General features: G+C 47.2%; 1 protein-coding gene across 3 annotated transcripts in view; it reads right to left on the bottom strand.

Moving 5' to 3' along the window:
* Positions 1–15,596, bottom strand: part of CCDC142 (coiled-coil domain containing 142) — a 314,222-nt gene that overhangs the window by 89,269 nt on the left and 209,357 nt on the right. For all 3 annotated transcript variants that reach the window (XM_069632485.1, XM_069632484.1, XM_069632486.1), the window contains exon 5: positions 572–736. In XM_069632485.1, the coding sequence (XP_069488586.1) occupies positions 572–736 (165 nt within the window). The remainder of the gene's footprint in view (positions 1–571; positions 737–15,596) is intronic.

Here is a 15,596-nt window from a genome sequence, read left to right as displayed (position 1 = left end):
CCATTTCAATGTCTTCTTCCAAAGCAAAGGGATAGGGAAAAGAAAGTCTAGTGGGAGGAGTCCGGACAGCCGGTACAGCTCGTCCATGTATGGCTTAATGTTCCTTTTAATTGCTGCCATACATGCACTATAAAAAGGATGATGAAGCATGATGATCAAAACAGAGACACCGCCATGGGGTTTCCCCAACGTAAGCTCCCAGGAAGGGGCGTCGGCCATTCAGGATGCTCGGAACGCGGACTGTATTGACTGGTACAAGCCTGTGTTCCAAACAGCCTGAAACTTACCTTGATGCACGACCTGGCGCTGTGCCAAGTCTCCCTACCCCTGAAAGAAAACGCGGAACCATACATACCATTAGAGCCTGTGTAGGGTGCTACACGGGTGCTAACAGCGATATTACACTTCCCACAGGTAACAGCCCTCATGACTTGGGCAGCGGGTCGTTACAGACCGGGTTGGCCTGCTGCCTCGGGTAATATCGCCCGAATAGAGACAGTCCAAATAGGATGATGTTTCCGGTTCTTATCATTCTTACTGAGCCAATCCTACCTTCAATTCCAGTACTCACCAGGATTTGAGAAGTTTCTTGAATGCAGACACTGCAGGAGAAAGTTTAGAGGAGGAAACAGCTCCAGTAGCAATCCGGCTGTCATGCTCTTCACCGGCCCATCTACTGCACTCGTCTCAGGAACACATTTATCGTTTAATCCGGATCCCAGTGCTCTGCAGAAACCTGGAGTAAAGTTCATGAATCATTACCCAGATCAAGTCATGCACTCTGCCTTAAGTTGCATTAAGCAAGAAAGATGCGCCCCTTCTAATCATTATGCATAAAACAGTCAGAGAAGCATAAGCTCAGAAGCATAACTTACAAGCCAACAACCCTCTCAACTTCTTGCATGACATCAGTGCACTCAAATCAACACACAACACTTAGCCCTGCCTGGTATGAGAGCGAAAACACTAACCAATACCTATGATGCTATTATGCCAGACTGGAAAATGTGCCCTGGTATCAACTGCCATATGACACCGGGACCGAACCGGCAATACATTGTCCCCGAGCCAGAGCTGTGCTAAAAAGACACTGCCAAAGGACAGCACTATCCCCAAAAGGAACCAAATAATTTCACCTCTAGTTAGGAGAACTGTGCTAATCCGAATTAGAACGCCCAGATCAAGAGCTGTGCACTTGATTTCTTTCACATGTTGGGTCTTGCCTAATGTGTGCTTGTAAGCTAGGATTTCTTATAGAAGTTGCTCATATGACAAGACAGGATTTATTTTCGGGATTCAAGGGCCACTCTTTAGGGCCCCTCATTGTTTTGGGTTTCTCCCTCTATTTTTGGGATCACCGATTTATTTTTGGTGGCCTGAATTACTGCTGCTGAAGTCCCCCTGCCACTGCAAGACTTTTGCCATATTTAAATGATACAGTATTGGGTCACTCCTAAGGTACAATGTCCCAGGCGTGCCTTTCAGGCACCCAACTTTTTGCCTTAGGCGATTAGATCACCCTGCATTGGTTTTAATACGTAGGTTGGTGACAGCCGTACTTCAGTTTTGGTATCACCAGTGGTACAGGCCATTTTACTGTATTGGTAGCACAAAGTATCTTTTTGGTAGCCATTGGGGCACCAATGGCTCTTAAATCCTCCTCTCTACCATTTTATATTTTACGGCTTCCTTGGTTCATGGCACCCAGGACGTAGGCTTACAAAGGACGTTCTGATCATCTTTGTGATCACACATGGCCGCCTCCATATTGCTTGTAGCTGGTATAGACAAGTGTAGGTCACTTCCTGTGGGGGTGATATAGGTTGAGTTGTAGTCCTACTGAATAACCTGTATGACTGGACATGTGTTCCTTTGCCCACAGCTCCCTCTATTGATTGGTGGGCTGCCCACTGGCCAGGCAATTTTTGCCGTGGTACTTAATGCATTGCCTGGTCTCTTCTCTTCTCTTGTTCTGCAACATGGATGAACAAGGTCTCCTGTCCGTCTGAAAAAGTTCTCCCGTTGATGCCCACTGTGTTATCCATTTTTAAATCCGCTCTTGGCCATACTGGCTGAATGCGGTAGTTTGGCCATATGCTGGTTTTGGTTTTCTACTCATGGCGGTTCAGTCCTGACTGAGATCTCCAGCTGCCTCCCCTCCTGCATTGGCCCGAGCCTTCCATACTGGGACAGATTTCTGGGCTGTTTACCACCATTCTTCTGTCCTTTACCACCAGGGTCTTCTTCTGTGGTACAGGAGGGTTTCATCACTTGGAAGGGGCCTGGGACACCATCACCCCATCTTATCGTCTCCGTCGGTCGTCATGGCCTGTCCTGAGCAATCCTCTCTATGCTGGGATCGCTTCCTGCTGGGCTGGCATCCTTTCTTGTCCATTAAGCAGCTTGGGATGCATCTTCAAGGGTTCCTCTGTCTCCTAGGGGCTTCCTCACTTGCTTGGTCACTCCTGGCTTGTAAATTGTCATCATGGAAAGTCTGGAAAGGTTTCTTTGCTGCCATGCAGGTCATTATTGGCTCAGGGTCTAGGCCCCTGGGCACCAGATTCTGTGACCCACACATAGAAAAGAAGCCTGCACTTAACCACGTCGTTAAGCTGTGCTGGGACCATTTTCGGTGAGATATACACTCCAAGTACTTACCTCTGGGTCCAGGAATGGGCAATAATTGAAGATGCTTGCGCTCAGGATTCCCTCTAGTTTGGGGTCGAGATTCTTTGGATTCAACCAACTTCTTGCCATAAATTGGGGGTGCTCCTGCTATGCTAACATTTCTTCTTGGGCTTCTGATTCTTCAACCACCTCTGGATATCATCATTGGGGTCTTCTTCTAGCCCTCCCTGTGGATATTTGTTTGACCTCACAGGTACGGTTTCCTCGGCAGACTTACATTCATACAAGTTGATGGCCCATTGACTTTGTCCCGTTGACTTATATGGAACTTTCTACCTACTCTAGAACTCTGCCAAGACTATTTGTCCTCATTGTTTAAAAGTGTGCTTCCCTTTCCATCTTACCCCTTCCCTAGGTATGTTAGGAGCATACCACTTGTTCTAGGATCTATCATACATAACAGTGGGTGGTGTTTAGTTTAGTTTATTATTTGATAACGCGCTCCAAACCCAGGGGTAGCCGGGCGCAGCAGTTGCAAGAATACTTAGACTTAGGTTACATACATACAGAGGATACATTAACGTATATACAATACAAATATACAAGTATACAAGTATACATGAGATACAGCATATGAATCTCTCTCATTGGTCAGGTGTCATATACTCAGATCAAACAGATAATCAGATAATCTGGTGTCAGAACAGAATCGAGGAACGCCGTGATAGGATTGAGTTCAGCAGGTTCATTTTTGTTAGTCCAAAGCCAACTTTTCACCTTACATCTCAATCTAGAGTATGGAAGATTAGTTCTCAGTTCCATGGGGAGTGCGTTCCAGGCACAGGCAGCTCTAACAGGGAAACTTACTCCACCTGCTTTAGTTAGTCTAAATCTGGGAATTTCAAGTAGGGAGTGATTAGAGGCTCTGGTGTGACGAATAGAGGATTTTCTGGTCAGTCTGGCTGAGATGTATGGGGGCGCAGTGTTGTTCAGTCCTTTATGTTTAAGAGATAGCGTTTTAAGGAGAACTCTGTCACTGATTTTTAACCAATGATTGTCTTTCCTAATGTTAGATATGTGAGCTCTACGGGGTATGTCCAGGGCTGCTCTAAGAGCGTTGTTTTGCAGTATTTGTAGTTTGTTTGTGACAGTTTTGTTGGTGCGCGCATAAAGGGCGTTACAGTAATCCAATTTGGACATTACTAGGGCATTGGCTATAGTGATACAATTGGTTTTAGACAAGTAGGGTCTGCAGGCCCTGCTTAATTTACGTGTAGGCTGTGGAGGAAGCCAGGGAGTTGATTTGTTTTTTGAGCGATAAGGTGGAGTCGAGGTAGAAACCTAGTGTTTTTACCTCTGTTGCCACTTTGATTATATTGCCATCTATATTGAAGGCGCAGTAGTTCGGGCTGAGTTTTTTGAGGTTGGAGTCGGAACCCAGGATCAGTATCTCTGTTTTGTCGTCGTCCAGGCAGAGGCTGTGGGAGGCCATCCATGCCTGAATGATGAGGTAAATCATGTTTACTAGAGCTGTGTCTTCAACAAAGTTGCCAGATAGGGGTATGAGGATCTGTGTATCGTCCGCATAGTTGGTGTAGGTTACCCCCAATCTGTCAAGTTTGTCGAAGAGTGGCTTAGTGAAGATATTATACATTGTGGGGGAGACACATGAACCTTGTGGGACGCCACAGGTGATATGTATTGGGTCCGCTGAGGCTAATGGGGAGAACACTCTCATCGTGCGGTTGTCCAGGAAGGATTGTACCCAGGCTATAGCTTCGCTTGAAAAATGGGCAGCAGACGCTAGATGGTTGCATAACACTGCATGGTCCACTAGGTCGAAGGCCGCCGATAGGTCAAGGAGGAGGAGCATAGCTGTTTTACCTTTATCCTTCAACTCGTCGATTTGTGTCTTAAGGTCAATTAGGGCTGTTTCAGTACCATGTAGTGGTCTGAAGCCAGATTGGCGTGATCCTAGTAGTTGGTTTGTCTCCAGATACTTTTGGATCTGGAGGTAGGCTACTCTGTCAATGATTTTAAGGAGAAATGGGACCGTGGTGATGGGCCTATAATTGGTCGGGATGGCTGGGTCAAGGGTCTGTTTTTTGAGGAGGGGAAGAACCCATGATTCTTTAAGGTTGGTCGGTACAGTGCTGGATCGGAAGGAGGAGTTTATTAATTTAGATATAAAGGGCGCTAGGTCTCTCGCTGCAACCTTAATAACTTGTGCTGGGCAGCTGTCACCTTGGCAGTTGGAGGGTTTCAGAGATAATATCACTTTTTCAGTTTCCAGTATGGATATGTTGGAGAATCTGAATGGTTTGTAGCTGCTATGATTGTCTGTTCTAGGTGTATCTGCCAAGTGGCAGGTATGTGTTCCCGTGGAGTTCAGGGATGCTTTTTTCTTTGCAATTTTTGTTTGTAAGGTTTTAATTTTGTTAGCTAAAGCATTTTGGATGCTAGTGCACCATTGTTTGTCCTTGGGGGCATTATCCACAGGTGTGATTGGGTTTCCATTTCCCGGAGGATGGAGAAGAGCTCTTTGGAGTTAGAATTCGCTTTGCTAATTCTCTCATTGAAAGTATTCTTTTTAGTTTGGATTATTTCCTTATTATATTTTTTGGCAAGGTTGTCGAGTAAGGTTTTATTCTCAACTGAAGGTGTGTGTCTCCAAATAGCTTGGAGTTTACGTTTTTGAATCCGTAATTCTTTGAGGTGTGGGGTGAACCATGAGTTAAGGTGAGATTCTCGTTTACTTTTGCGCAGTTTGATAGGGGCAATAGTATCCAAGGCTTTGGACATAGTGTTATTGAATGTCTCAACTAGTATATTAGGATCAGAATTGATAGCGCAGGCAGTGAGGGCTGGTAGGAGGAGTGGAAGTAGTTTTTCAGCTGTGATTTCTTTTTTACTTCTGGTAGGCATAGGTGGGGCTGTTTCAAGCTTGTCTAGTTTAGGAGGCTCTATGATAGATGAGAAGCAGATAAGGTGGTGGTCAGTCCATGTTTGTGGTAAGATGTTGGAGATGGTGGTGGCACAGATGCGGTTGGCTATCCAATCTAGTGTCCGCCCTTTTGTATGTGTGGGGGCTAAGACTTTTTGGGAAAGGCCGTGATCGACTAAGATAGATTGAATGGAATAGGCCTGTCTGTCCGTGTTGTCATTGAAACCTAGGTTAAAGTCACCTAGTAGCAGGAGCTGAGTGGAGTCTTTGATATTCGTGGTGAGGAGGCTAGATAGATCTTCCTCAAAATTACCTAGAGGGCCTGGAGATCTGTACACCAGAAGGACAGTTAGTGTACTGTTGTTAGAGATGGGTATTTTAGCAGAAAGAAGTTCACAAGATGTGACATCTGGGTGTGGGGTGAGCCTTACTGCTAAATTCGTTTTGGCGATAATGGCCAGGCCACCTCCCCTAGAGTTTGGCCGGTCGACTCCAAGTATATTGTAGTTGTCTGGTATGGCAATCATGAGTGCAGGGCCAGCAGCATCATGGAGCCAAGTCTCGGTGATAGCTAGGAGATCTAGGTTGTCCATGGCTAGTATGTCAGCAATTTCTGTGTTGTGTGCTATGAGGGACCTAGCATTGATGAGGGCTCCTGATAAGGTAGGAGTAGTGATTATTTTTTGAGTGGGTCTGAGATTAGGAAGATCAGGTCTTTTCTGGTTGTGGGAGAGGTCAATGTGTTTTTTAGGGCGTCTTTCTACATCTAGGGCAGAAGGGTTAGAGTCAGAGGCAGTTATAGTTGGTGTATGACCAAGGGGTCTAGTTCTTTTGTTTTTTAGGTCATACAGACGTGGTAGTCATATATTTCTCTCCTGAAGGTTACAGGGTGTGGTGTTAGTGTTGGCCATTGTTGTGATAATAATGAGAATGGCCCAGAGTAGGGAGCAAAGTAAGTATATAAGGTAGGTTTTAGTAATGCGCATGTTGGGAGGCAGGTGGTGATGGCACCTAGGTGCGACAATCCCAGCAGTAATTAAGAATGCAGAACACAAGGGCGGCACCTCAGTGCAACAATCCCAACAATAATTAAAGATGCAGAACACAGAGGCGGCACCTCAGTGCAACAATCCCAGCAATAGTTAAAAATGCAGAACACAAGGGCGGCACCTCAGTGCAACAATCCCAACAGTAGTTAAAGATGCAGAACACAAGGGCGGCACCTCAGTGCAACAATCCCAACAATGACTAAGAGTGCAGAGAATGGGGGCGGCACACCTAGGTGCAACCACGTAGTCCTTCAGTGCACAACAGAAGGAGAGTACCAGCAGGCTAAAATACAATTGTCCTAGGTGTGGCGCAGTTTAAGACAAATGCAATTGTCACATATAATGCTGCAATGGGCTAGATGGGGTGGTCCTGCGTGAAGCAAGGGGTAGGCATGGCTACTCACGTAGCCGGAGGTAACTAAAGATAGGCTCGGGTCATGAATAGGGCTCCAGTAAGTTTAACAGTAATGATAAAACATAACAACATAAGTGGGTAAATGGTACATTGTAAAAATTGGGCGTGAAGCGCATAAGGACCTGGGTTGTCGGGTGGGCAATACCAAGAAGGTCACAACAAATACAACTATGACAGGCAACTATATATTGGTTGTAATATAGAATGTAAGGTAATCATTGTATGGGTTATGTCACGGGGCATGCAGGAGGCCAATGAAGTTCAAGTGTGCAAACGAAAGTTTGTTTTTGTATAAGATCAGAGGGGTGGCCACGCAGAGCTCAGGGCGGTTGGAGTTTAGAGGCCAGCGTAACGTAATGTTGACTGAGGCAAGGTATAATATGGGCCGGTGACGAATAACGATAAAAATCAGGTGGTTTGAGGCATCATGTACTTGTGCTCTTACGTTTGACTGCGGCCGTGTTCAGGGCGTTGGTGCCGCTGCAGAAGCTCTTGGGCTCGGTATGAGTAATGGGGTGGGCTGTGCGATCCAGGCGAGGTGGTGCGGAGGCGGTCGCTCAGGGGGCAGGGTTCATGGCTCTGGGCTCGAGCGGCTCCAGACAGGCTCACAACAGGGTACACTGCCTTGAGTAGTGTGCCTTTGAAAGTGGGCCGGCTTAGAGCCTGCCGGCTCTCTATTGGCCACCAAATACGGAAGGTGGGCCAATCAGCTGTGTAAGCTGGTCCTGGTGCGTTTACACACACGGGACTTGCTGGATGCAGTTTTGGTCGGCCATTTTGGAGTGGCTATTGGCCTCGTGGACGGAGATGGTGCTGGCTGCACTCCGGTGCTGTAGGGGCCAGGTCAGGACTGTGCAGGCACCTCGAGCAGGTGCAACACAGCAAAAACAAATATGGCAATGATCCGTGGGGTAGGAGGCGATTTTCGAGTGAGAGTGCTGCACCAGGGTGATGCAGGGAGAGGAGAGGCAGGGGCCTCCAGGCATGCCACTTCTCTAGCAGTGGGGGGGGCTCCAGCTCCTCCGTGGGCGATATGGTGTTCCGTCACTGGTTAGGTGTGCAAGCCCATAGGGGATTTTACCGGCTTTGCTTGGCTGTGTGGTTCCCTGGTTCTCCTCACTGCTATTATTTTATGTTGAGTGGAGCTGCATAAAGTCAGTGGGGTGAGGATACTCCTCCAAGACATTTAATGTTTTAATACTATCCTATGAAACTCATTTTCATGAATGCCGTAATTTGCCGGCGGGGACCCATTCCGTGTACACTTCCGAGTAACCGGTTCCCGCCGCTGAATTTTGGTCATTTGCACGAAGAAAGACAACATGTGGTGTACAAGCACATTTGACTATGCTGTGCAAATGAAGTAAATGCCACCTGTACGCATGGCGTTCTTTACAATGGATCCCTATTACTGGGGCAAAAACATGGCAGGCTCCATAGGGATGCTGTAAGGAACTCATGGTGGCAACAGTAAAGACAGACGTGATCACAGTTCAGGGGTGTTTATTAAACTGTATAAATGGATGAGAAAAATGCCTAATCTAAACCTAAATCTCATATGGGAGCAAGCTACGACCATCAAATAATAAGGCAGTGGCGTCTTGTCAAGTAAAAAGGGCCTATACTAAAAAAAAATATAAAAAAAAAAAACTATTGCCACTCCTTACCACTAAGTTACAAAACAGTATGGGATAATGTTCATCAGAAAAGAAAGGAGTGTTCACAAAATGATAAGTCAGCGTGAACTGGACACTATATTAGCTTTCCAATGAGTACACTTTGACAGGTAGTAGGTGTTATTTTGTTACAGAAACAACTTTTATTCAACATATAACTTTCTTTTATTTTTCTCTTTCGTTTATAGTAAAGGATACGTTTCTTCTCTTCGGCCGGCTTGGAACCCAAGATCTTCTTATAGAACACTCTTGAACTGTTCTCAGGTAAGTCTTCAATGTCTTTCTCAAGGTCTTTTACTCTCTTTCTTTAGTTTATCTCTGCTCTCATCTTTGCAACTCAACTTGTGGTTATTGTCTCTTTAAATTTCTTCTTACTCTCTTGAATAAGTATTCTCTGTGTTTTTATGCTTTCATATCTCTCTAAGGATTATTCTCTCCTCTCTTGACTTTTCAACATGTCTCTCTTATTTAGTGATATTTCATCACATTCTCGGGTAGGTGGATTTCCGTTATATGCAAATTATTTATTACTGCTCTCTGGCCTGATGTATTAAATCTTTCTCATCATTCCTTTCACTCTTTATTCACTTCTTATATCAGATTGCCTTCTGAAGTTCACACTTTCCATTGTCCATTTTACAGTCTGTTGTCCCATCCAACACGAGCAGTCTTCTACATTCACAGGCCTTCTACACATTCATTTTCCCTTTCAGCTCTCTCTGCCGATACATGGCTTACCCGTGGTCTTCCTCCGATCCGCTGGTAAAGGCAACGGCCTTTGAAGAGGCAGCGGCTCCACCCGCTTTAACTGGAGTGCTGTCTGCACTCCGACTCTGCCCTCTCAGCTGTGGAAACAGACGAGCCGCGCCACTTGACTCGGCGTTGCTCTCTCGTTTTCCACGTCTATGCAGAGTTTTACAGCGATCACAGGGCTGGTTGCTTATCGCCCCTCCTCACAACTCACCGGCACTCGAACGTTCTCCTTCAACGGCACTGACAGTCCGTAGTTTAATTACATCTGAGAATTCATATCTCCGGACCTTCTTTAAACGAACAAATCAGACGATCACTTTAACTGCACCGTAAACGAAATCTCATCTCAGCGCAACGGCGCAACTTGGCTGCTTTTAACTTTGATAACTTTTCTTTCTTCTTTTCACCTCCCTCAGTATGCCCACTCGTAACCGTCGATCTGGCTCTCTTCCCCTTCTGTCCCCTAGCAACCACAAGGAAACAAAGAAAACAGTGGTTGTCAAATGAAGCACACGTAGTGATTGGTTAATAATCCTGTCAATCTCTTCCTTCTGTGTGAAAGCTACAATTAACCCTTCAGGTGACTGATTAGCCTGGTATTGACAGAGCCAGAGCCAGATTGAACACTAACTGGGGCCATTATAGTAGATTTGTCACAGTCAGGTACTGGGGTCTCCTTTCCCCATGTTTTTTTAGCACGGGACACAGCGGGACTCTTGAGCACAGCACACTTGTGGGTTTCTCCAGCACATGCTTATTTATTTATTTATTTTATTCATTTCTATTGCGCCGGTAACTCGCAAGTCTCGGGTGCAGATACATGAACACAAGAGCCAAACAGAAAAATATGACAGGAGAACTCTATGTGGAGGTTTTAGATGTCCGAGGTATCTAGGCGCATTGGATTAGTTGAAAAGATAAGTTTTCACCAGTTTACGAAAACGTAGATAATTCGGTTTGTTCCTGTTGTTAGAAGGCAGGTTATTCCAGATGCCTGCTGTGATGACTGGGAAGGATTTAAGCAATCTCACCTTGCGTTTGCTACTGCAATCCTGTTTTGATCCATTGATCTTAAACTGCGGCTGGGAGTGTATGTGTACATTTTGGATTTCAAGTAGCCTGGTGCCTTCCCATGAATGCCTCTATGAGCTATTGTGAGGGCCTTGAAGTGGGTTCTACTTTCCACTTTGAGCCAAGGTAGCTCCTTCCTGGAATTACTGATTTGGTCGGATTTAGATTTGCATTTGATAATCCTGACCGCATTGTATTGAATGATCTGATACACCTGAAAGATTTTTTTGTTTGCTCCTACCATTAATGCATTACCGTAGTCTATCTTACAGTTAGTTTCCAAATTACCAGGGCCTTCTATGGCCAAGTCTCTTTTACACCAAGTCGCCTGCCTCAGAGGGCCTAATATACTATAAACAACAAACAAAAAGTTCCTTCCAGTGATATTCCAGTCAGGTGATTTCCCTTCACCCGTGGATCCCCTTCAACCATGCTCCGATCGTTTTGCAACGTTGGCCTCCCTCAGTCAGGTTCACTACAGCGTTTCGTTCAGGATCTCAGCAACTTGTAACATTCAAGAGTCTCGTGTCCTTTTAAACGACCGTTGATTGTGGACATCGCTCATCCGGATTTGACGCTTTTCGGCGCAATCTTTAAGGGGTGTTACATTTTGCTCTCTTTCACGGGCATCCCTCAGCCGGGTTCACATTTGCCAGTTTAACACAGTTCACTTAGTTGCAACCCCTTGCAGGATTTACTTCCCTTAGCTTTTCCCAGCCCCTGGTTAGGCTTTCTCTTAAGCCCCCAGTCAGGCTTCACACATTCACCATTCGCACAGCGTTTCCTTCAACCGGGCGCACACTCCTGTTTCTCAATGTCACAACTTTGGTAATGGGTTAAGTAAGGACTTTAGATTGTAAAAGGTATTTGGTTCGACCCTTGTATGACTACCTTAACTTTCTATGCCGGCCTTCCCTATGGCCTCTGCGTAAGTTCAGTAGCACACAAGTATTTTGTTCATAACAAGTTGCTGTTTGCAACCTTTGCTCAACACCGTCCGGTTTACTATCGGTTCTCTCTCCGACTCACTGGCTGTGATGACTGCCTTGTTGTTTCTTGTCTCTGGAGTCAAGGACGGGTACAACGGTTGCAAGTGCGCATCCCCGCCTTGTTTATCAGTGCGGAGGGTCCTGTGCACCATTGGCATCTGTTACGCCAAACGTCGGCTTTAGTTCCCGGTCTCATGATTTCTTTCACAGAGGATTTGCTGGGTTGGGTCCAAAAGGGTAAGGGCACTTCCCTCCTTGTTGTCCTTTCCGGTCTTGCTGCCTTTCTCCTCCGACTGAACTGCCGTCCTGGAATAGCTGCCTCATTGTGCGTTTGTCCTTGCTCAAAGTGTGCTCTGGGTTTTATCCCTGTGGGGAAGGGAAAGGGCCGTCAGGTTTGCGTAGTTATTGTCAATTGCCTGACCCTGGTGTTGGGATATGTCAGGTAAACGGCTCTAGTGTTAGCCTGTTTTCAACGGGGTAAGAAAGTGTTTGCGTCGGAAGCAGAGTGAGAGGTAGAGCTTCTAAGTATCGTACAGGGAAGGATGGGGAAAAGGTATTATAAGGAAGGGGTACCGCATCTCACCTGTCGGTGTTCCACTACCACTCCCGAAGACCCTCCCCCATCCAGGTGATCCTCCCCCACTGGTCCAACCCCAGGAACTAGATCCAATCGCGATGGCTGTGTCCTGGCCACTTGGATGACAGATCTCCGGGGACTAGCTGTTGACACATCATCAAGTTTCTAACAATGCCCAGCATTTGAATCCGCATGAACATGCATGCAGGCGCAAATATTGCAGTATTTGGACAGCGGAGAGGAAGGGAGGTGCGGCAACGCAGGTTGCGTTCCACCACTCCTTTCTGCCTTACCAATTGACGTAAATTAGGATTACCGTGAATGTAAGGTGTGAACGCCTTACAAAAGGCTACGCCTTTGCATTAACACCCATGACAATGAGCTCCTGCGTATTATTTAATGCTGTGTATTATGTGCTAAGTACTTACTTGACCGACTACATGTGTAACATAATTAAAGAATATATTTCTCAGTATATAAATGTGGTGCACTTTCTACAAATAAGTGTGTGTACTAAGTGCATGGCCCTTTTTGTCACCTGAACTCTCAGGGAGGGGTAGCAGGCTTGTCACTCTGTCCACAGTTACCTTTCAGAGAACTTTGGCTTCTCTTTTCTTGTCAGGTGAATTGGCCCCCATTAAGGTCAGGGGTTGTACAAAAACTGCCTCAAGTTAGGACGGTTTCTGTTTACCAAGGTGTGGGGGAGGGATGCCTTGACTGCTCAGCGATGAGTGCCACGTCATAAGCGTACACAGGCTAATCAATCATCGATGAGCATTCAAGGGTCATTCTTTGGATAGGCAGCAGGCTTATAATTGTTGGGAAGGAACTAGGGTCTTCCTCTACCCCAAAGCGCTTTACAATTAGGCAAGACTTCTTTTAGGTGCTATAATGGACTGGGGGTGGGAAGGAGCATTGGGAAGGCTCTCTTATGCAAATATAATCACATAACACAGACATGGGCCTAAGATCCGGCGTTCGGACTTCCACGTGGTCGGCCTTCTGGCCGGCCTACACAGTAGGGAGAGTGGGCTCGGGGTTTGCCATACTGTTATTATGTCTTTCCTCTTTTCCACTGCTTTCCTTTTTGTTCTGGTCACCCATCTCTTCTGCTATGGAATGGACTCCATTTAGATTCTGCCCTGTGTTTAGGGTCAGATATCCGTGGAAAGACGAGCACACATCGTGTAACGCTCGTCTCCCCCTAGAGCACGACGAAAAGCAGTGTTCGGCGTGTAAACTCCTTAAACCTAAAACCCTTAAAGAGCGCCGGTTGAAGCGGTGGGCCGCGTACGGAATGTCACGCATGGAGCCTCCCTCCCCTGCCGCGACACCAGCCAAAAGTGACGAGGGTACATCGGATGACCAAACATCCAACGCGGACGTTATAGACCTTGAGGCGGACTATTCTAGGGCCACCACGCCTGTCCCCGACCCTTCCAGGCTCGACTCCGGTCTTGCTACAGGGACCACGCCCGGTGACAGGGGCGTACAATCGCACCGCACAAAGCACACAACCCAAGCGCCCTCCTTGACGACTTCGTCGAAGAAGGCGAAAGCGCCAATGGGTCTGCTGGAAATTTCGGCCGTGCCCACGGAACGGTCTGATCCAAAGCCTTCCCCGCATCAGCGCACGACGACTGGGCATAGCAAACATAACAAGGGTGCTACTCCCCAAATTACACGCGCCGAAGTTTCCGTACAAGAAACTTCGACGGTTTCCAAGGCCCGTACAGGCCTGAAGACTGTGAGTAGGCCTCTCCCCGAGAAGCTATCCGCGGGCCTTCTGTAGCGGCGGAAGAAGTTTCCACTGCCGACACATCTTCAGAAGCATTGTCTCCCAAAGATTCAGTGTCTATTCGTAAGAGTATCAATAGGATTGCTACGGCGGTGGGCCTAGTACCGGTTCCGCCCAAAGTTATGGGCCAATCCGCCAAAAAGTTTTCCACGGATTTGGAAGACGATCCTGAAGAATCTTACGAAGAAAGCCTGGTACCCCACTCAAGCACCCTGAGGAGATCCTCTCAAAGCCTTAGGGTGGAGACCACGGTCCCTACTCAGTTAGGCCCATTTGGATCATCCAAGCGGACCACGGAACAATTCGAGGGGTGCATGGATCGGCTGGAGCAATTTTTCAGAGCTTCTGATCAACCTCCGCCAAAAAAGGCTCGGGTAGACCCTAACCCTCTAATACATGAAGATATCCAACTCCAAGTTGACCATCAAGAAGATGTCCAGATGGACACGTATAGGGACATCTATACAGAAGAAGAGGAATCCTCTTTTCTGGACAACCATGGGGAAGATCAAGGAGCAACTGACAACTGGGAGGACACCCAGCGGACGATCATAACTCCGATATCATTTGCCTTGACTCTCCCCCATCCGCCCCGATTCGACAAGCTTCCCTGGTGGATGATCAAATGGCTTTCAACAACATGTTGAAGAAAGCAGAATAAGATTTCGCTGAGGACATTATTAATGAAAAACCTCCGGCAAGCCAGTCTATCCCTCTTTTGAGCTCTGTTAAAAGATGGCTGGCTCCTTCCTTACTCACACCCGCTTAGACTAGGGCTGTGAACCCGAGGGTCGAAAACTTTTCTGACCCTCCCCCACCGACCCGCTATATATCAAAGGACACGCAATCCCAGACAAAAGAGCAGGGGTTCCCCTTGCCACGGGAGAGTCACCCCCGGACAAGGAGTCTAAAAGGCTGTATGCCTTAGGCAAACTGGACGATGTTACTAGCAAGTTACGTCGACGCCCAATGGAACCTACTCCAGGAAGGCCTTCAAGAGGTTCCGGAACCAACCAGAGCCAAGCTTCTCGCCATAGTCTCGGAGGGCAAACTTGCCAATCAGAATGTGGTAAAGAATACCCTGGACACCGCAGAGACAGCAGGCAGGTCTCTCGCACAGGGTACTCTCCTAAAGAGGCATGCGTGGCTGCGCACATCGGGCTTCAGGCTGAGACCCAGGCATCCATTATCAACAAACCCATCGAAGAGGCCAACCTCTTCGGGAAGGCGGTTGACGATGCGTTGGAGACAGCCAAGAAGGAGGAGCACGAGACTATTAAAAATGTCCCAGAAACCCTCTTCACAGAGGGGCAGTAATTCTCGGCGGTCCTTTCGAGGACAAGCCCGCGCCGCTCAAAACAATTTCGGCACGGGCAACTTCAACTCACGTCAACCTGCTGCAAGCCCCACTTACTACCCCCAGAGGGGTCAGAAGCGCGGAAAGAATAGAGGCAGAGGCTCCAATTCCAGAGGAGCGTCAACTTCGGGTCAGAAATGACCACCAAGTCCAGGTCCCCTCCCATGTCTCCCCAGTCGGGGGGCGATTAACATCTTTCCTCAAGGCATGGGAGGGGATAACTTCAGACCAGTGGGTCTTAAAGACAGTCGCCCACGGTTACTGCGTGGAATTCGCCCGACCTCCACAGTTCAGACCGCCGAAACATCAACGCCTTTCACTGGAACATCTGCAGATCCT

Source organism: Ambystoma mexicanum, chromosome 6q (genome assembly GCF_040938575.1).
Source record: "Ambystoma mexicanum isolate Mex_15411 chromosome 6q, UKY_AmexF1_1, whole genome shotgun sequence".
Lineage (NCBI taxonomy): Eukaryota > Metazoa > Chordata > Amphibia > Caudata > Ambystomatidae > Ambystoma > Ambystoma mexicanum.
Note: the sequence above shows the minus strand (reverse complement) of the source record. Positions and strands in the feature narration are given on the sequence as shown.